The following is a 22,669-nucleotide window of genomic DNA, read 5'->3' as shown; positions in this document are numbered from 1 at the left end:
TGAAATACATTATAAGATATTAGTATAGCTAGCTAGTTTCTGAATTTGGCAATCTTTATTTTAGTAGGCAACATTTAGCTGTCACATTCTTCTGGCCTCAAAACAGGATTTGTTACGACTGGTTAGTTTAACTAATTTGGCATAGGACTATCAGACAGATGCCATTTGGCAGTGAACAGTTTGGTTGATTGGTTGGTCGTAAATATTGACAATTTTCTATTGATTTCTTTGATTTGACATTATTTGGAGGTTATGTCGACACTCCCAACTGCTCTACTGTGTCACCTGGCAGCTGTACAGTAGCTGTGTGTGAGAGTGTGCACTTAAATGTATGTCATAAATTGCATGCTATTAATGACAATCTTTAGATACTAACCACGAGACATTAGGGGGGGAAATATTACACGTTATTCAAAAAATGAACAAAGTCATCAAGACACGTGAACAAAACACACGACAAACAGCAAGAACCGATGAGACACAAATACAAACCATCTGCTTGTGAAGTCATGGTTATTATGTTTCGATGACCTTCTGCCATTTCCCTCAAAGTCCTTGCATACTAATTGGTGTTTACTGTGCGTTCTGTTCACGTGTCTTGGTAAGTTTGTTCATTTTTAAACACAGCGTAATAGTCCCCCCCCCCCTTGTCTGATGATCGGTATAAGGCTCAACGCCATCTAATTGAATTATTATGAGACATGTTTTGGCCCAGTGATGTCGCGAGAGGATTCCAAGGCCATATGAAGTGTAGCTATTGACTAACATAGAGGATGTTGTTCCCCATGGACTGTGGCGCCTCGGAAGTCTGTCAGTTAGGACATTGTACTGGAAGGCTCGCGACGGCTTCTTGAATGTCGATGCGAAAACCTTGTCCTGAAGAGTCACCAAGTCTATCACTAGATATTTGAAGACATTTCTGTAATTGCTAACTCAGGGGCTAGGTCCTGTCTACTGTGGTTAGTTGTTTTTTAACTTTAACAGCATCTTATATGAAATCCTTATAGAAGTGTTTCTACCTCATCATTCGTGAATACACAATGAACCATTCATAAACAGATTTATTATATCCGTCAAGAAGGTTAATGTTTGCCAAATAATGCTTGCTAAATAGTGAGCTTATACAGTATCTCAAAAAAGTGAGTACACCCCTCACATTTTTGTAAATATTTGATTATATCTGTTCCTGTGACAACACTGAAGAAATGAAACTTTGCTACAATGTAAAGTAGTGATTGTACAGCTTGGATGACAGTGTAAATTTGCTGTCCCCTCAAAATAACTCAACACACAGCCATTAATGTCTAAACTGCGTGCAACAAAAGTGAGTACACCCCTAAGTGAAAATGTTCAAATTGGGCTCAGTGTCAATATTTTGTGTGGCCACCATCATTTTTCAGCACTGCTTTAACCCTCTTGGGCATGGAGTTCACCAGAGCTTCACAGGTTGCCACTGGAGTCCTATTCCACACCTCCATGACGACATCACGGAGCTGGTGGATGTTAGAGACCTTGCGCTCCTCCACCTTCCGTTTGAGGATTCCCCACAGATGCTCAATAGGGTTTAGGTCTGGAGACATGCTTGGCCAGTCCATCACCTTTATCCTCAGCTTCTTTAGCAAGGCTGCGGTCGTCTTGGAGGTGTGTTTGGGGTCGTTATCATGTTGGAATACTGCCCTGTGGCTCAGTCTCCGAAGGGAAGGGATCATGATCTGCTTCAGTATCTCACAGTACATGTTGGCATTCATGGTTCCCTCAATGAACTGTAGCTCCCCAGTGCCGGCAGCACTCATGCAGCCCCAGAACATGACACTCCCACCACCATGCTTGACTGTAGGCAAGACACACTTGTCTTTGTACTTCTCACCTATTTGCCGCCACACACGCTTGACACCATCTGAACCAAATAAGTTTATCTTAGTCTCATCAGACCACTGGACATGGTTCAAGTAATCCATGTCCTTAGTCTGCTTGTCTTCAGCAAACTGTTTGCGGGCTTTCTTGTGCATCATCTTTAGAAGAGGCTTCTTTCTGGCATGACAGCCATGCAGATCAATTTGATGCAGTATGCGGCGTATGGTCTGAGCAGTGACTGACCCCCCACCCCTTCCATCTCTGCAGCAATGCTGGCAGCACTCATACGTCTATTTCCCAAAGACAACCTCTGGATATGACGCTGAGGTTGGTGGGTGTCCCTTTGGTTGATGCCTGGCAATGTGGGTGGATTGATTTCCTGCCTGTTGGGCCCTGTCCGGGGCCTCCGCCGGGTAGGGCCACAGTGTCACCGGACCCCCCCATCTCAGTTCCAAGGTGTTACGCTGCTATATTATTGTGCTGGGGGATATCAGGAATGCACTACTAACTTTTTTTCAGTCTCCTCCAGTTTTAAATTTTAGGATGAGATGAGGTCCTGGTCCACACCTGCGGAGTACCTGGTTTGGGGGGCCCGTTGCTGTCCCTGTCCTTGTCCATCTGGTCATACTTTTGACCTAGTCTAAAATCAAATAGACTCTGGATTTAGCCCAGAGAAATTCATTTATTATTCCAATTGGACTCTTAATATCTCACCCGGCACAGCCAGAAGAGGACTGGTCACTTCTCTGAGCCTGGGTCCTCTCTAGGTTTCTTCCGAAAATTCGACCTTCTTAGGGAGTTTTTCCTAGCCACTGAAATTCAACACTACTGTTGTTTGCTCCTTGGGGTTTAAGGCCGGGTGTTTCTGTAAAGCACTTTGTGACAACTGCTGTTGTAAAAAGGGCTTTGTAAATACATTTGATTGATTTGATTGACTGAGCACGTGCACTCAATTTCTTTGGACGACCATGGCGAGGCCTGTTCTGAGTGGAACCTGTCCTGTTAAACTGCTGTATGGTCTTTGCCACCGTGCTGCAGCTCAGTTTCAGGGTCTTGGCAATCTTCTTATAGCCTAGGCCATCTTTATGTAGAGCAACAATATTTTTTTTCAGATCCTCATTGAGTTCTTTGCCATGAGGTGCCATGTGGAAATTCCAGTCGCCAGTATAAGTGGGTGTGAGAGCGATGACACTAAATTTAACACACCTGCTCCCCATTCACACCTAAGACCTTGTAACACTAACAAGTCACATGACACTGGGGAGGGAAAATTGTTAATTGGGCCCAATTTGGACATTTTAACATAGTGGTGTACTCACTTTTGTTGCCAGCGGTTTAGACAATAATTTTGAGGGGACAGCAAATGTACACTGTTATACAAGCTGTCACATGAAAAGATATACTCAAATATTTACAAAAATGTAAGGGGTGTGCTCATTTTTGTGAGATACTGTATTTACCTCTAGTGGTTAGCCCTTTACAAAGCCACATGCAAGTGCTAGTAAGATCATTGCCTACATCATGTATCATGTTGTAGTTTTCGCTTCTTATTCTTTCATCCCTGATTTTATCATTTCAAATAGTATCTATGACCACTTCTCCCCGTAGCAATACTCAGACAGATGCATAAAGATTGTTACGCCCATATACAAATGACTCATTTGCTAAATATGCAGTGATATACATACATTGCCATGCTTTTTTGAATCAGCATTTGCACAGTATAGATAATCACACTTCCAAGCAAAATTATTTATTATAAGAAAGTGTTTTGATGTTCCTTAAAACCTGGCTTAAGCTGAGGTAATATCTGAAAATTCTGAATAATGGGTATGGCCTTGGAATGTAAAGAATTATTAACTGGTTTTCATAGCATTTTTTGGTCAAAATTCAGGCCATTGGTGTGGGTAATGTACGTTGCGTGTAGATACAGAGACTGATCAAGTCTCATTGTATTTCATTGCGGGGTACAGATATGACCAACATGTTTTGTTTGAGAGAAGGAATATATTCACCCTAAACTAGAAGGTTTATTAAACATTTTATTTCCAAAACAATACAGAGGTAAAACCGTTTTGCTTGGGTTTGGTGGGCCTGTTAAATTAACATCAACAGTTCCAACATCAAAATATCTTTATTAAAATCCACAAACAAACCAACAATTATAAATCAAATGAATTGTAGAATAAAACTTTAGAAACTGGAAAAACTTAAAAAGAACAAAAATAAGAACAACAATGTGGTCGTTGTAAATTGTAAATACATTTCCACAAAGGTACAGCACCTTTACCAGAGAGAATAACTGAAAGATGCATCCATATTAAGGATAGTTCATTTCTTTAGGTTGGGATGCACATTACTGAATGCCAGCACCATAATAAAACGAGCCTAATGTATTCCCAAACAATCTTCAACAATGAGAAGAAAAAACAGCACAGAATGTATTCTTTCCAGAGTCAAAATATTATTTTGAACGTTCTCCCGATCTATACCACAGTAAAAGTTCAGAAAAGTTACTGAAGGTTGATTTCCTTGCATACACACACCTCCTGTACATTACTTACATGTAAAGTATTTGATTCTCTTCGCGTTCTTATACATGACATAACTCATGCAAGTCACCATTAGCCCATCTGTTTCACTTTGGATTTCATTGTTCATCAATCAACGCTGCCCAGTATGTATTTTTGCTTTTAAAAGAAATATAAAATATAATACCTTACTAACAAGTGATTGCCTGATTGTTGTAGATCTTCCTATTTCTTTCAGCCCATCAGTGTTCCATTACGGGAGAGCTGAGAGTGTTATTGTGTTGTTGCACATGTTGTTGTGCTCCTGGCCTAATGTCTATACTACAGCAACCAGATTTAAAGGGGGACACATTTTTTTCTCTTTTAAGCTTACTTGTATTCTAGTGAAGAGCTATTCAACTCCAGTCCTGGTGGTACAAAACAACTCCAGTCCTGGTGGTACAAAACACCTCCCATGTGTGCTTGTGAATAGTAGTTAATTGCGGTCACCTGTTGTCACATTTTTAAATAAGTTCCTGATTAGAGGGTTGTAAAGAAAAAATTGAGTGGAAGTGGCTTGGAGGTCCAGATTTGAATAACATGCATCTAAACGGTGACTTTTACTAGTTTTAACTGGTCTTCAGTGGCTTGGAATGGTCTGGACTAGCGTTAGCTGGTTTGGACTGGTAGGGACTGGTCTTTACTGGCTTGAATTGGTTTGGACTGGTCTGTGCTGGTTTGGATTGGTCAAAGCTGCACGAGGCCTTTGGTTGTTGTGGCGTCTCACCAGCCTTGTCTTCCTCCTCCTTACCCCAACTGCCGAAAAAAGAAAATGAATGAAACAGGAAAATAAATAAGTGAAAGACAGGTAGTAGGGAGTAAAAAAGAGTGAAGAGAGTGAAAGAAAGAATGACAGTACAACAGAAAAATGCAATGACGAAGGAGAGAGTGGAAACAGAGAGTGGTTGATAGAGAGTTTGAGAACAGGGAAGACAGACATACAATAAGAATCACAAGGAGGATTTCCAACCATAACAAATCACTGTTTGATCGCTGAATGGCTTATGTCTGCATATTTTCAGTGTGTGTATGTCTGTGTACTCAGGGTGGATGTTGACAGACAGAGAGCTTGAGAACAAGGAAAAATCACAGGGAGTTTCTCCAAAGATAACAAATCACTTTGATCAGATACTTATTGACTGATGAATGCATTTTTTCCTGCAGCGTTAGTGCTCATCATTTAACAGGCTGTTCTCCATCAGTGCTAAGTGGGGCTGTTGATGAATGCATTGATTTCTGGAACCCAAATTGCCGGGGACAAGGACACAAAGGACTTTTAAGCATGTGGCCATAATACACAAAATGGATCATCGACTTGTTTGTATAAACTTCCTTTTTGGTAGTTTAAACATCAGCACAAGACAAAAGCAGGGCAAAACTTTTTTTACTCCAGGCACACAGTCAGCTACTGTATTTTGGTGGAACTCAGCCAGACCAAGACTTATTAAGTTATTTTTCCATAATCATCAGAAACATTGACTGAAGGTACAGATAAGAGGTCAGCGTAGGCCCTAAACTGCTCAGCTGATAGAGCGTGGTATCTGTCAAACCAGCATTGTGGATTTGACTTCTCATGGGAAGCAGTGTGGGAATAAAAAGGTAAGTGCAAAAATGTTGTCATTCAAAATAAAGGGGTTCTTTTCTCTGGAACTACGCTTTGGCAGAAACTATAAATATTACACAAAATGTTGTTTTTACACCAAATGCTGTTTATCAAGACTGAGTCCTGCTCGTGGAACTACAATATTCCACCGCCCAACAGGCAGACGTGTGTGCCCGGTTAAGTCCTTTCAGTTACCTGGGGGTCTGTTGGCCTGGGCTCCTCTATGGCCCCCGGCTGCAGAGAGACATAACAAACCATGAGTCAGACGGAAAGCAGACTGAAGCACAACCTACACTGCGTGCAAATACCCAAGCTTTTAGACCCCGCACCCCAACTACATAAGCAGCTACGGAAAACATTTGGCATAACTCATTTTTTCACTTAGGATGCTTAAATTAGCCTATACTCATTAGGTTTAACGGAGAGCAAATAATATTCATGTAACTTGTACAAACTGTTTCTCCAAAAGGAATTTTGACTTAAGAGGTTCCAGGTTCTAACCTTGGATTAGTTTGGTGATCTTCTCCGACTCCTGGTCGATCAATTCTGTGTTGCCCTGGTAGGTGGTGATCCTAGAGAAATCCGGTCCTGTAGGTGGAAATTTGAGCAGTTACACACAAGATTGTGGACTCAACGGATCCACAGACGATGTCTCATAATGTAGAATACAGATGCCTGGAATCAGCCTCTAGCCCCTGCTTCTAAACTCTGTTAATAACCCCTTCGTGTTTGAAGATCTGAAAGACTCAGGTAGTCGTGGGCAAAATGGACACAACTCCACCACTCAATCCAACATGGAGGCTTTCGCCATTGTGGTTGCCCCGAATATTACTTCCTTCAGATCTGGAAACACTGCAGGGTTAGGGGCTATGGGTTGTCTCCAGACCAGGCAATGCAGAACTTAGGAGACGTCATAGAAATAAGAGGTTCATTTAAGGCGGGCCTACCCTCAATGATCTGAGGCTCGATGGACTTGGTGACCGTTGAGTATCCGGTTCCACCTTAAGAGCGGCAACGGAGAAGGGTGGAGTGTTGTAGCCATTTAACGACTTGACAACATAGACTGACAGACTGACTGACAGAGTGACGGACTGACAGACTAACAAACTGACAGACTGATACACTGATGGATTGACAGACTGACTGACTGACTAACAAACTGACAGACTGACAGAGTGAAGGACTGACAGACTGACAGACTGACTGACAGACTGATACACTGATGGATTGACAGACTGACTGACTAACTAACAAACTGACAGACTGACAGAGTCAAGGACTGACAGATTGACAGACTGACAGATTGACAGACAGACTAACAAACTGATTGACTGATGGACTGACAGATAGACTGACTGACAGAGTGACAACTGACTGACAGACTGACAGAGTGACGGACTGACAGACTGATACACTGATGGACTGACAGATAGACAGACTGACTGACAGACAGACTGACAGAGTGTCAGAGACTGCAAAAACGCAGGCAAACACACACACCAACTTGCAATGCAACAGAAGTGGACCAATCCAGTCACAATTTACACCAAACACCATAACCAATCAGTGCAAACAGAAGGACCGATATACTGAGGGACAGGCAGACAGATAGGCATAGAAACAAATAGACAGAGGGACAGGCAGACAGACAGATAGAGGGAAAGGCAGAAGGACAGACAGATGGACAGAAAGAGGCAAAGACAGACAGCCGCCCATAAACCTCCATGTTTCACATTAATCTTGGTTCGCTCTCAAACTGATGAAAAGAACATGCTCGACAGAATAATTAGGTGTTGGAAAATAGAGCTCAGACAAGTGATTTGGATTTTGGGCCATAACACCCCAAATGCATCTATTTCCTGTACACAATCAACCCAGGAAGGAGTTGTGATGGAGACTGGTCAAGTCACGGCCTAACACAGGGACAGGCCTGAGTTTAAAAACTCATATGCCCACTCTGAACCTTTAAAACTCACCCCAACCCACTCAACTATGATCTACAACTACGTCCAATGTTTGCAGAAATGGTCTTGGACCTATAAAGGTTTTAATGTCTGCCCCAGTAATAGATTTTGACAAACAAATCATACACTAAAAGACAATATGCAGCCCTGCAGTTCCTGATCTAACAAGAGGTCCATGGATACAAGCTTGGTGTGAGGGATCTGAATACTGAGGCTGAATGCTAAATGTCACCCCCACTCCCAGTCGTCCATTATTGTGGAGTAGCTTGGTTAGGGAATAGGGTGTGATTTGGGAAACACCTTAAACATTGTTGTATGTTAACCTGCCGGTAACGGTGAGCCAGCATCGTCTTAAGTGTTGTTGTGGTACGATCCCCAACACCGTAAAACACCATCACTTCTTTGAGAATATTTTGGCATAAACATGTATGGATGATTGGCATCCATTCATGAAAATTGCACAAACTAAAAATTACAGGGCTGTACGGTAACATTAAAAGTACACTTACTAAGGCGATGACCTGCACAACAAGAAATGCAGTTACACCCTGGCACACATTTTTTTGGATTCCAACATTAGTTTCAAAAGTCAAATGAACTTGAGAGAATATTCAGAATATACATAATTTGGATGGTCTAACCCTATCCTAAGCTGACATCAGTAGAGTTGCCATGAAATCCAATGGTTGTTTGTTTCCATCGTGAAAGAAATATCGACTTCATAGTCCAGAATGATCTTTCACATAAGAAATTCAGCACAGAACTCGCAGTCGCTTACGCTAGACAAAGAGTGTTCAATCTGTTCCAAAAAAAACACCAGCTAATCCATGTATTTGTAAGATTCACTAAAAGAAGCTAATTCAAATATCAAACATTTATCACAAATCCTTTCCGAGGTGAATCATTGAGGGCTACAACAAAGACCTCCAGGATGATGAAACTCATGAAGTCAAATTTCAGTTTAGTAATTGCATTTATTTTTGATGACTTTGAAATCATGTGAAACATACAGTATGTAGCTATTGATTTATTTTGTTTAAATGCAGTTTTCTTCAGGAATTTACTGTCATTTGAATCCCCAAAGTCGTCATCACATGCCCTTCTAAGAGCTCTAAGAGATAGATGACAGGGTATTGTTAACTGATTTGAAAGTAGCCCAACATCAAGCAAACATGAGGTTTTTAAAAACGAATCAATTTTTTCAGTCGATACGCTTTTAATGTGTCACAGACACAGACACAACACGATGGATGACATGCAACATACGTGACACCTAGAGTTGGTGCATGTATGTAAGCTCCATCACCAACAGACATTCACATGTTTAAAAGCTAAGACGATATTTGCTTCAATACAACGTCTTTGCATCGAAAACGTTGAAGTTCCCTTGCAGTCTTTTTGTAACAGATTTTGCAGTATTCACCGTATGCCTAATAAATCAATGGATTTCTGAATATAGTTTTACATAATACATTTCCCTCAGCCATCTTGTAACTGAGGATGCCCAATCAATCGTTTAGAACTTCTTATAGTGGAGAATTCTCTTAAGAAAACTGCACTAGGCCTTTAAACAACATACATTTATTCCTCATTTACTCAACTGTTTCCTATGTTGTGGGAAATTCCCGTACATAATACCAAAATATATTTAACACTTAAGTAAATGTGGGATATTTTAAATGTATATCAATATTGTTGGCATACACTGATGTCTATAGAATAATATTAATAATACAATACATTATCATGTCTTTACTAATATGTGGATGAGTATGAGTTAAAATTGACTGATATTTGACAGGTGTCATGATTGATTGATAAAAAAACATGAATCATTATTGAATTGTTCAAATACTACACGTGAACAATGACAATAAAATAATATTACATCTTTACTGACCTTCTACCAGAATCCTCTTAATTTCTTCATCAGTCTCTGCCCCTCCGTCTGAGAAACCACTGTGAGCTGAGGGGAGGAGAAAGAGGAACCGTTTGTCTTCTAGCGTAAGTTGGCAAGTGTGGGTACATTATACCTGTTCAGGTTTCACTTTCCTCAGTGTGAGGTCACATAGCCAGCAGAACGCTGTGTCGTCCTGCATTGAAATGCTGTCGGGATGGGAGGTACAGATGCAGCTGTAAGTGGCATTGGAGGGCCAGTAGGAGGCGCTCTTTTCCCGTCACAAGATCTAAAGTATCCTGAGCAGGGATAGGGGACATTGACCTGTGTATGGAGATGTTTGTGGGATCTCCTGACATGGTGTCACTAAAGATACCATGAAACGTCTCACAAAATGTGCACCTAGTCATCCCCAGCTTTCAACTGGTTCAAAATGATGCAAGGCTTACCATTTTTCAAAAATATGATTCCCAAAATGTTTGTTTGATCAAGCAAGTTAATCCAAAATACAGACCCACCATTTCGAAAACACACTTACTCTCAATTACTCTGGTGACCTTTGTGATGGAAGGCACTCCATCGATGACCCTGGTAACCTTGGTGATGCTTGGTTCACCCTCGATCAGCCTTGTCACCTTGTTGAAGGTCGGCTCACCCTCGATAACCCTGGTGACCTTGGTGACAGATGGTTCTCCCTCAATAACCCTGGTGACCTTGGTGATGGATGGTTCTCCCTCAATAACCCTGGTGACCTTGGTGATGGATGGTTCTCCCTCAATAACCCTGGTGACCTTGGTGATGGATGGTTCTCCCTCAATAACCCTGGTGACCTTGGTGATGGATGGTTCTCCCTCAATGACCCTGGTAACCTTGGTGATGGATGGTTCCCCTTCAATGACCCTGGTAACCTTGGTGATTGGCTGTCCTTCAATTATTCTGGTCACATGAGTGACATCAGGTCCTGGAGAGGAGGAAAGAAAATATAATTTTTATTGGTGTCATTATGAATCCACTTTGTCTTCAGGGCTGGCACCAATGCAAATATTCTATGCTAGTTATTCTTACTCTTGATTGAATAGAAATCTGAGAAATACAGTGGTTAAGAAACAGTCAGAGAACTCACTACTATCCAACTTTTGTAGTTTCTGCCTTCCAAGAACCACACAAACCAGTCAATATTATTAGTACTAAACTAAAATCAGATGTGAGCAACCAGACATTTGGAGTGAAGCATGTTAGTCATGCCCTGGCACCATAGATTCCGAGGCTCTCCACCCCTCTGAGGTTGTAACCTGGTGCCATAGTTAAAAATACTTCATCACCAGGTGGCTTTTATGCTAGAAAAATGGATCACACTGCTTATATACGAGAGAAATGGATTATACTGCTTATACACCAGAGAAACGGATTACACTGCTTATACAGTAGAGAAACAGATTACACTACTTAAACACTAGAGAAACAGATTGCACTGCTTATACACTAGAGAAACAGATTACACTGCTTATACACTAGAAAAACGGATTACACTGCTTATACAGTAGAGAAACAGATTACACTGCTTATACGTGGGTAGAGAAATGGATTACACTGCTTATACAGTAGAGAAACAGATTAATCTGCTTATACGTGGGTAGAGAAATGGATTACACTGCTTATACACGAGAGAAACAGATTAAACTGCTTATAGACTAACAGTAGAGAAAGAAATAACACTGCATATACACTAGAGAAATAGATTACACTGCTTAAACCCAGGAAAATAGAATTATAGCCGGAGTTTAATAACACTAATGAGCATCATAAAACAGTGAGTAATAGGATGGTGTCGGCCTGTGTTTCTTTGGGAGCTTCTGTGTCGGTGTGTTTCTGTGTGTACCGGTGGGTGCCAGTTAGACACTAATAATGGAGTAATATGGTGATGTAGCAGAAATGAGAAGTTCCTGCTGGAGTCTGCCAAAGAAAGCCTGTTCTGACTGGATGGAGAAGAAGAGAGGTTGACTGGCGTGTGTGTTACACTGAGTTAGTGGTCGGTGTGTGCGTGTCTCTATGTGTGCGCAATAATTCCTTCATTCTGGATTTGGAATACAGACATGCTGAAACCTAAAAAGCGTACTTAAGCATGGGCAAATTAGTTTAATTTGTCTATAATTTTCATTGCTTTCTCTGTAGAACCAGTATGTTGCTGAAAATCATGGATGAGGAAATGAGCACATATATAAAAGTAAAACAACACATAATTCACTAGCTAATACTAGCATTCCAACACAACTTCCGAGACTAAAAGTCTCATAGTCAGCTAGCTAACAGAATCTTAGAACGCAACTTCTAGATACCCTCAGACTTCAAAATAAATCCACATGGTAAGCGAACTAATGCAATTCTAGCATTTGAACACATCTTCCGGGTACTCCCAGAACAGTACTGGCTGAAGCCCCTTCCACATCCAGCAATGTCCCGGTGATGGCATCATTAACTCACTCACTAACTCGGAACCCCCATGAACAAGGGATATTAATGGGAATTACAACTGGGAAATAAGGAACAGTTAACTGGAACCTCCCTCCCTGTCGTTGCATGACATCACGGAGACATTACAGCAAATTCACAAAAGCAGAGACATACAACCAGTACTCACTGTTGTACCTGACTGATATTATTCTAAAAAAATGGAATAATCACTTTTAAGTACCCAAGCTGTTACACGAGAGACCCAAAACCCATTACAAAGATGACAGGTATCTGATTTTCATCAATGTTATTGGACTCCATACACTTGAAGGATGTAGGGGAGTCTGTGCTCCACATCTGTTTACCTGATTCTGAATGGGATTCTAGTGTAACGTGGGTTGTTGTCTTGGTGACTGTCCTCTCTGGCAAAAACAATAAAAAACACCAAGGTTTGCATTACATTACATTATAAAAAGTGCTTTCAAGATGACAATGATAATTGTATTGTTGACATTGATGATGGAGGTAACAGTGAAGATGAATAACTTACTCATGAAGGTCAGTGGTATTTCTCTGTAGGTGTATCCAGAAACATACTATAACACACAAACCAACAGAACATGAGAGGTTCTGATAAACATAATCCAGGTGCATCAAATCTAGAACGCTGATTGTTTAAAGGCTATGATATATGAGACTATAAACCACAGGTATGACAAATGTTTGTTCAAATTATGTTGATTCGTTGTTTATTTTAGCATCTCTGGTATTTGTGGTATATACTGTATGGCCAATATACCACAGCTAAGTGCTGTAATATATAGGCACGCTGTGGTGTTCTCCCTACAAACAGCTGTAAGCCATGGTATATTGTTCATATAGCACACCCCTCATTACTTACTGCTTCCACACACTGAGACACACACACATACAAACACACACCTTGATCTGGAGGTACTTGATAAGCCTCTTAAGCAGTGCCAGCAGGTCCTCACGACCTACAGGCAGGTCTGGGGAGGACAGAGACATTGTCAAAAACACACACACACACATCCACACAAACATACCAATACACACACACACATACACAGACAAACCCACACAAACATCCCAACACACATACACTAACACACACACACACACACACAAACATACCAACACACATACACAACCACACAAGCATACCAACACACACACACACACACAGGTCCTCACCCCCAGGGTAAAGTATGTTCTTCACCACGTGGATCACTCCGTTGGTGGCCATCAGATCAAAGTCTGGCACGTTCAGTGAGTTCACATGGATGGAGTTGTTCACCTGTAACACCGGGTGTCATATCAGTATTATAACAAGTATTAATGTCAGTTAGTTTAGTTGTGCACCTCTAACACCAGGTGTCATAACATAATAATAACAAGTATTAATGTCAGTTAATGTATAGGTGCCCCTGTAACGCCAGGTGTAATAACAGTGTTACAACTAGTATTAAGGTCCATTAATTTAGGTGTGCCCCTGGGGCAAATGCATAATTATTACACAAATCATGATTATAATACCATCACCCAATCCCAATAACTGCATTACAACAGAAGTGCATACAGTGGTTGCAGTTAATGACCTCTGCCATCAGAACTGCATCTCTGTGTGTTAACTGGAAGACACACAACGTTCGATCTTTATTGGCTGAGCTCTTTAGGAACCTGATTTCTTACCCAACCCATTGTGTCAACTGTCAACACTCATGGGAATTCCAGACTTCAGGGCTGCAGATCGAGTCCAGCCCTCGTTGATTAAGCTGTCCGCTTGGGAGATGTAATAGCTGCAACTGCCATCAGCGATCAAGGCACTTACAGATAATGACTGTATGACTGTACGATGATGGCAGAGGGTTTTTATTCATCTCCGTACAGGAACATCTGCCTTAGTACTCCGTTGATAGGACAATCTAAGTGTTAAAATGTGTGTGCGCGTGTTTGTGAATGTGTGTGTGTGTGGGTGTAAATAGGTGTGTGTGTGTGCAAGTGTGAAATTCGTCATAGTTTTAAAACGTGAACTGGGGGCTTGGAGGGCCGATACTGGGTCCCATTGTTTGAGGTTCTGGTTCTGGAACATTCCACGTCACCAGGGATACTAGTTTCCTGTAATTGAACTGTCTCTGTGTGGGTCTCTGGAGACAGACATGTCCAGTAAGAGCCAAAACAGACTCTCACCTTGTTTCTCTTACACATGCCATGCACACACACACACACTTTCACTGTTCTTCTCAGTGTGTGTTAGGTCATTCCTTACCCCGCTATCTGAACACATCCTCATTTAGACAATAGCCTGTGACCAAGAAAGCTATTCCTTATCAGGTCTTTCAGGGCTTGTGCCTGTGGAGTTTTGCCAAAATGAATGAATGCTGGCTTCCTGGCGATTACCTGATTTCTCTACTTTGGTCTCTCCACCCTTTTCCTTTCACTCTCCAGCACTTTTCCTAAAGTCTATCCTCCCTTCTCCCCTGGAACAGCTATCCTCTCTCTAATCTTCCTAACGTCTATCCTCCCTTCTCCCCTGGATCAGCTATCCTCTCTCTACTCTTCCTAACGTCTATCCTCCCTTCTCCCCTGGAACAGCTATCCTCTCTCTACTCTTCCTAACTTCTATCCTCCCTTCTCCCCTGGAACAGCTATCCTCTCTCTAATCTTCCTAACGTCTATCCTCCCTTCTCCCCTGGAACAGCTATCCTCTCTCTAATCTTCCTAACGTCTATCCTCCCTTCTCCCCTGGAACAGCTATCCTCTCTCTACTCTTCCTAACGTCTATCCTCCCTTCTCCCCTGGAACAGCTATCCTCTCTCTAATCTTCCTAACGTCTATCCTCCCTTCTCCCCTGGAACAGCTATCCTCTCTCTACTCTTCCTAACTTCTATCCTCCCCTCTCCCCTGGAACAGCTATCCTCTCTCTACTCTTCCTAACGTCTATCCTCCCTTCTCCCCTGGAACAGCTATCCTCTCTCTACTCTTCCTAACGTCTATCCTCCCTTCTCCCCTGGAACAGCTATCCTCTCTCTAATCTTCCTAACATCTATCCTCCCTTCTCCCCTGGAACAGCTATCCTCTCTCTACTCTTCCTAACGTCTATCCTCCCTTCTCCCCTGGAACAGCTATCCTCTCTCTAATCTTCCTAACGTCTATCCTCCCTTCTCCCCTGGAACAGCTATCCTGTCTCCACTAATCTTCCTTCTCTCTTACCCACCCTCCCCATCCATCCTCTCTCTCTCTCATTGCACAAATGCACTGTTAACTCTTCCCTCAACTCTACCTATTTTGCTCCGTATTTTGTTAGACCCGGTAGTAGGTACGAACTTCTGATTCTAGCTGCCGTCTGATTACGGCAGCTCCCAACAGGCACCAGAAATCAGACATGCATCCTCTGAGACATTTCTAAGATTGTCCAGATAAATAGAGACAGAAAAATTGCCATTTTTGTTGCTTATACAACGGGAGGGGAACTGGGGGTCTGGAGAAAATGATGAAGAGTCCCAAAATGTTTGACCTTATTGGGAACTATGGTAACTAGTTTTGCCACAGTAAACAAGACTTAACAAGAGTTCCTGTTTGAGAAAAGCCCTTTATCTGTAGCCCTGTCGCTTAGGAAGTGGAGGGAGTTTCTAAAAGGAAGTGTTCTCCTCGTGTTAATGACGTAATTGGAAAGGAATAGGAAATGTTCCCTACCAAGTTTCTGTCGGTTCTGCCTGCGGAACAGAAGAACACTATGCTTTGTCCACAGTAAATTTTTGGGAAAATTACCCTTATTAACTCTAGTAATATTTCTGTCGACATATCTAATTATGGATTGACCTACTCCACCAGTACTTTTTAATAGGAATGGTAAACCAGATTAAGTAAAATGAGGATATTCGATTAATGAATGCGAGAATGGAGGGATATATTTGTAAATATGAAGGCGTTAAACATCTGGTTAAATGCGTCCATAATACACATTTCATTGTAATCCAAGCTGGTTTGCCAGAAGGCTAATAATAAGAGGAAGGTGTTATTGTTATTAATTATTTAGTTGAATAATGACTGTGAAATATAGTCACATAAACAATTTACAGATTCAATACAACTCACTGTAGCTTTGCCACGAACATGGAAAAGGCAGTTGTTAAAAAGAAAGTGGAAGGAAGTGTCTGACACTGGTACAAATCCTACATTGCTGAATAATACTAGTGTAAACTGTAGTTTAATTTAAGCTCATTCTATTCAGGATAATTGGGAACAGTTCCTTGCTATTCTACATTAATAAATATACAAAACAACATCCAACATATCAATTTGTACACTGAAATATAAAATATTAGAAAAATTCTCAAAATATTGGGTATTGGAATGTCAGTTGAAATGATCAACATACAAAGATTTAAGAAAATTACAGTCTAACTGAAGGACTTATCGCAAAAAGAAATACTTGACTGGTGATGTATTGGGAAATTATTATTGGACACAAGTTGAACTGGTTTCTGCCCACTTGTGCTCGGAGGGCTGTGGCAATTCCCACCCCCGGCAAATCCCTTTGGGTCATGGACTGGGGCCTCGTCTGACCGATGTCTTGGATGGGTGGAGCTGGTTGCACCCACTGAAAGAACCGCAGTTTGTAATATAATGGCCAACTGTGTTGACTTTGTGTTGTCCTCGTGTTATATATGCATTGATATATTATTAAATAAAAAGTAAAACGAGTTACGTACACTAAGAGATTTAGAGGAGGCAGTGTAGAAACAAGCATGTTTCGAAAAGGCAGTGTAGAAACAGACATCGTTTGGAGAAGACAGTTCAGAAACTGACAATTTGGAGAAGATAGTGTAGAACCACATCATTTGAGGAGGAAGTGTAGAAACAGACATTGTACAGACAATGTAGAAAAACAGACATGGTACAGACAATGTAGAAAAACAGACATGGTACAGACAGTGTAGAAGCAGACATGGTACTGAGAGTGTAGAAGCAGACATTGTACAGAGAGTGTAGAAGCAGACATTGTACAGAGTGTAGAAGCAGACATTGTACAGAGAGTGTAGAAGCAGACATTGTACAGAGTGTAGAAGCAGACATTGTACAGAGTGTAGAAGCAGACATTGTACAGAGAGTGTAGAAGCAGACATTGTACAGAGAGTGTAGAAGCAGACATTGTACAGAGAGTGTTGAAGCAGACATTGTACAGAGTGTAGAAGCAGACATTGTACAGAGAGTGTTGAAGCAGACATTGTACAGAGAGTGTAGAAGCAGACATTGTACAGAGAGTGTAGAAGCAGACATTGTACAGAGAGTGTAATACGTACAGACAGCAATTGCAGGTTGTGACCCTGGATGGTCTTGAGCAGGTTGGTGACCCCTCCCTCCAGTCCCTGGTTGATAAACACTCCGTTGCTGAAGTGATAGAGCAGGATCGTCCGCAGGGCGTTCACGTCACCTGGTGATGAAATCACAACTGTGATGAAGAGGACCTGAAGGGGAGCTTCCTGTACTCATGTTGCCTGTCGTGTACTGCTCTCAAAGGTGAAAGTAATTCCCCCTCGGGCATCTTCTTTTTTTGCTTTCTACAGTCCAATGTTATGATTCACACTGGATGTCATGTGAGAGAACGGAAGATCGGCGTTTTTCGACAGATGACGTACTGGTGAGCAGGGCCAGGTCCTTGGGTGTAAGCCCTTGGAAAGCATCATTTGTGGGGGCAAACACGGTGTAAGACCCCTCCTGTTTCAAAAGCTCCAACAAATCGGCACTCTCCATCAGAGAAAGGAATATTCTACAGATAGGGAACACAGACAGACAGAGAATCAATACCAGGAAATACAATCAATGAATCAATCAATGCTGTATGTCAATCAACAAAAAGGTTTGATCCTATGAAGAGTAACATTTTACTTACATAATTCTATTAACCAATCAACAAACAAAAACCAACACATCAAGATAATACTAACAACTGTTAATATTTGGATCAGTACAAATTTAGGGAAAAAAAACATTGTTACAGATCTTCACAATAGTCTTTAAGTTATCACCTGAAGCGTCCGTCATTCTTGAGAACCTGGTACATGGTGGTCTTGGCTGGTTTAATGAGAGACTTCATTGGGTGAAGAGCTCCATTGCTGCCCTCTTTGCTGCCGCGCAACATGCAGGCATTCTCTATGCACACAGCCTACGGAAAAAGACGCGTCATTCAATGGATCAACAAGTCAATCAATCAAGTAATCAATCAATCAGCAAACACAACACATTATTCAATCAATTCCATTCATCCATCAGAGAGAGAGAGAGAGGGATGAAGACAGGAGGGTTGTTGGGATCAATTACATTAACCCTGGTCTTCCCAGTGAAGACACTGCCCATACAAGATGGAACTGGTTTGGCTTGGAAGCATCATCGGCAGTTGACATTACTGTGCTCCCCCACTATGCTGGTTATCCATGCTGGTTTAATAGCCTTTAGGTATTCATGAGATTTTACTGTCCAGCAGACTTCCCATGGGAACTTTTCAACTGTTAAAACTTAGTAATGTTATTGATGTTTCACTGTGGGAACTTACTTTTCTCTTGACTCTCGTCTTCTGTTCTCTTTGATTTGTTTTCTGTCTCATTCCCTTTCTGTTTTTCATTTTCTTTGTGTCTGTCACACATCCAAGTACATTTACATAAAGAGACACACGCATGCACACACACGCATGCACACACACGCACCCTCTCTCTTACTCACTGTGCGGTAAATGAAGGCTCGAACAACGTTCCCAGAGATGGTATTCAACCGCTGTCCATGGTAGAGGTCGCTCAGCGTGATTTTGGATAACAGGATGTGGTTCTCCAAAATCCTCTTCAGCTGACTCTGATCCATAGACAGCACCTCATCTGGAACACACACACACGTGCACACACACACACATATACATCTCAGGCTCTGGTCTACTGACATACATTTATGTGGAACAGAAGAGAAAAGTTTACACTAATGTAATGCTCCTCTGATCCTACAGCAAAAAAAATCCTTCAGGTAACACTAAAAATGAATTACTAACACAAAAGTTGAGTATTTACTTGGCTAAGGCTCTTGGACTAATCTCTCTTCCAAAAAATATATTTTATGAACTGTGTCAGTTGATTTAAGCCAATACATGTACTCACTGGGGAATGCACCTTTGATATAAGCCAATAGCGTGTACTCAATAGAGAAGGCATGGTTGTGAGGAGCCAATAGCGTGTACTCACTAGAAAAGGCATGGTTTTGAGGAGCCAATAGAGTGTACTCATTCGTTGACTTCATGGCAGCTGACAGGCCGAGCTCTGACATCAAGTCATTGTAGGTGCTCTGGGAATCACCAACCAACTCCATCACTTCCTTGGCTTGGAGAGGAATGACGCACAAACAGAAACATTAGGTAACAACAACAAAATATGTTTTGAGGGAATCCGGTTGACATGAGATAGTTTACCTCCTGTTCCTTAGCCATACAGACACTTGCTTGTTTACTTTGTGTCTTGTTTGAATAAATATATAAATATAAATTCAATAGCTGTAGTTATTAAAAATATATACTAATAAATAAACAACACATCATAACACTATACATTATACATAAAAAGCATCCCCACATTGCTAGAAATTTTATGATAGTGTAAAATTAACCCTTCCCTGTAAATATGATCAGCTGGAGAAAATGTTACGTATTCAGTCAGTTGAAAGTGAATTCAGAATATCAGGTGACAACGTCATTAGTTACCCCATATTAGAAATAATGGTATTCAATTAACAGAAACAAAAGTGATTTTCTGGACAGCCAGAAAATGACCTCTTGGGCCTGGTTCCTCTCTAGGTTTTTTAAGGGGTTTTCTAGACACTAGAGCTTTGGCTCTGCCATGCACGCTTCTGTTTTTTGATTGAGTTACACTCGGATGAGGCAAAACGTTCAATCTCTCAATCGCCGTGGCAACTGCCACGTCAAACTGGAATCTCACCCGAGTTCGGTATGAGGACCTTGTCGATGAGGTGGATCACTCCGTTGGTGGTGACGATGTCTTTCCTCAGCACCATCTTGAAACCGTTGACTGTCAGACTGTCTCCGTCGCATCCAATCTCCACGGTGCTGCCCTCAGCTGTCTCGTAAACGGTGCCTGCCATGATGGCCTCAGAGCACTGCACGCTGTTCAACAGGTGGTAGTTCACCAGGGCTGGGAGGGAACGAGGGAGGGAGTGGGAAAGAGGGAGCGTGGGGAGAGTGTCATTATCTATGACAACACAATCTACCGTTTTCTAAGTCGCTGGAGTAAAACCGGTGGGTGCCGTCCAATCTGTTTGAGGGTAACTGCCTTTGGGATGGGAGGAGACACAGAGTCTGTTACTTTCTCTTTCGTAAGATTTTCCAACACAAATGCAGTGCCCACTCGTGGTCCAGGACTTTCCCTCCAGAAACACATGGAGCCGTACCTCAAATGGCACCCTCTTCCCAATGTAGTGAACTACTTTTGACCACCCTATTCCCTATGTAGTGAACTACTTTTGACCACCCTATTCCCTATGTAGTGAACTACTTTTGACCACCCTATTCCCTATGTAGTGAACTACTTTTGACCACCCTATTCCCTATGTAGTGAACTACTTTTGACCACCCTATTCCCTATGTAGTGAACTACTTTTGACCACCCTATTCCCTATGTAGTGAACTACTTTTGACCACCCTATTCCCTATGTTGTGAACTACTTTTGACCACCCTATTCCCTATGTAGTGAACTACTTTTGACCACCCTATTCCCTTTGTAGTGTAGCATCAGAAATCCCAGAAAGCACAGCTTTTGACGTGCAGAAAAATACTTTATGTCCAAGACTTCAAGACTCCAGTCCATCTTGACTTTGGACAAGAAGTGCATGTGTCTGTCGTTAGCAAGTTTGCCAACTGTCTGAGAATCTAATGCTGACATTTTAATTGCATGCGTGCGTGTGTGTCAGTGATCCAGTAATCTGCTCCGGATAAAGACAGCTTCATAAACACTAACAGCTAACACTGGCTAACCAATGACTCAGCAAATAACACAGACTGGAGACAAGGGTACGATGAGGAGAGCATGTGTTAGTTGAGGATTCAATGGGGCAGCATATAGCCTAGCGGTTAAATCGTCTGAGCAGCAACTAAAACAAAAGATTTCTAGATCAAATCCCTGAGGTGGCTATGGGGAAAACGATTATCTTGCCCCTAGGCAAGGCAGTTCCTGCTCCCACATCATCACTGTAAATCAGAATGCAGTATCTCACAAAAGTGAGTACACCCCTCACATTTTTGCAAATATTTGATTATATCTTTTCATGTGACAACACTGAAGAAATGACACTTTGCTACAATGTGAAGTTGTGAGTGTACAGTGTAAATTTGGTGTGGACACAGTAATTCAACAGTTTCAAAACACAACACGGAAAACCAACCAACACTGTAGTCCTGAAAAGCCCTGTGGATGAACAGGTTGCATGGTTACTTGGCCAAATGTAATTTGTTCATTGTTATTTAAGGTTCAGTTTGATTAAATTTAAATTCATTGGCACCTGAATACACTCTGAATGACTGGCTATTGTTTTATCTGCCCATAGGGTGAGTGGTAATTGGTAATTTCGGTTTTCAGTATTCTGGCAATAGGGGATTGGTTATTACCAGCAATGATCGCCTTGTCTCCCATGATGCGTTCCAGGAAGCGGGACCCAAGCGCATCCATGGCCTCATTGGTGGGAGCAAACAGGGTGAAGTGTCCTGGCTGGCCCAGCTTATCCATCATACCTGAAGCCAATGCGACAGCCTGAGGAGGGGAAAGCAGGATTTGATTCCAGAGACTCTCCAGCACAGAGAGGCTGCAACACCAAGTGTTAGTTAGCAATAGGCGACACCCACTTAACCTCTTTAGGCACTGCATCACTGTGAATTGGGCATTTCTAAATTTGTCAATAGGATTTATGTCTTCACATTATGGTCAGGTACGTACACTGAAGGAGGTGAGTTCATCCTCAACTTCTAGAACGTCCTGGATGGTGTTGCCCACAGCGGTGATGACACGGTCAATGACGTGGACAACTCCATTGGTCGCCACCTGGTTCCCATAGATAATCCTGGCACAGTTCACCGTGACAATCTAAAAAAGGGAGAGAGGGGACTGGTTAATTGACTGACAGATTATTTCATTAGTTTATTATTCATCTGAAAATAAAACTATGAAGTGATTCATTTGAAGGAAATTAACCATTTCTGTGGTTTTGAAGTAGGGCAAAAACAACCTTTTTCATTTTCTGAACAATGAGGTGTAGGGGTTT

At 41.8% G+C, this 22,669-nt stretch overlaps 1 protein-coding gene across 1 annotated transcript in view; it reads right to left on the bottom strand.

Annotated features, from left to right (window-relative positions):
- Positions 1–3,969: 3,969 nt before the first annotated feature.
- LOC105011162 (periostin) overlaps positions 3,970–22,669 on the bottom strand; it is a 30,430-nt gene continuing 11,730 nt past the window's right edge. The window contains exons 6-22 of the mRNA XM_010871000.4: positions 22,345–22,491; positions 22,020–22,161; positions 20,337–20,549; positions 19,590–19,724; positions 19,084–19,232; positions 18,393–18,529; positions 18,003–18,133; positions 17,667–17,797; positions 13,555–13,657; positions 13,282–13,349; positions 12,890–12,935; positions 12,705–12,761; positions 10,427–10,849; positions 9,892–9,957; positions 6,529–6,615; positions 6,223–6,261; positions 3,970–5,180 (exon numbers count right to left, since the gene is read on the bottom strand). Of these exons, the coding sequence (XP_010869302.3) occupies positions 5,065–5,180; positions 6,223–6,261; positions 6,529–6,615; positions 9,892–9,957; positions 10,427–10,849; positions 12,705–12,761; positions 12,890–12,935; positions 13,282–13,349; positions 13,555–13,657; positions 17,667–17,797; positions 18,003–18,133; positions 18,393–18,529; positions 19,084–19,232; positions 19,590–19,724; positions 20,337–20,549; positions 22,020–22,161; positions 22,345–22,491 (2,190 nt within the window). The 3' untranslated portion in view covers positions 3,970–5,064. The remainder of the gene's footprint in view (positions 5,181–6,222; positions 6,262–6,528; positions 6,616–9,891; positions 9,958–10,426; positions 10,850–12,704; positions 12,762–12,889; positions 12,936–13,281; positions 13,350–13,554; positions 13,658–17,666; positions 17,798–18,002; positions 18,134–18,392; positions 18,530–19,083; positions 19,233–19,589; positions 19,725–20,336; positions 20,550–22,019; positions 22,162–22,344; positions 22,492–22,669) is intronic.

The sequence above is a fragment of the Esox lucius genome, chromosome 7 (genome assembly GCF_011004845.1).
Source record: "Esox lucius isolate fEsoLuc1 chromosome 7, fEsoLuc1.pri, whole genome shotgun sequence".
Taxonomy (NCBI): Eukaryota; Metazoa; Chordata; class Actinopteri; order Esociformes; family Esocidae; genus Esox; species Esox lucius.
The sequence above is the reverse complement of the archived record's forward strand: the minus strand, read 5'-3'. Positions and strand labels throughout refer to the sequence as shown.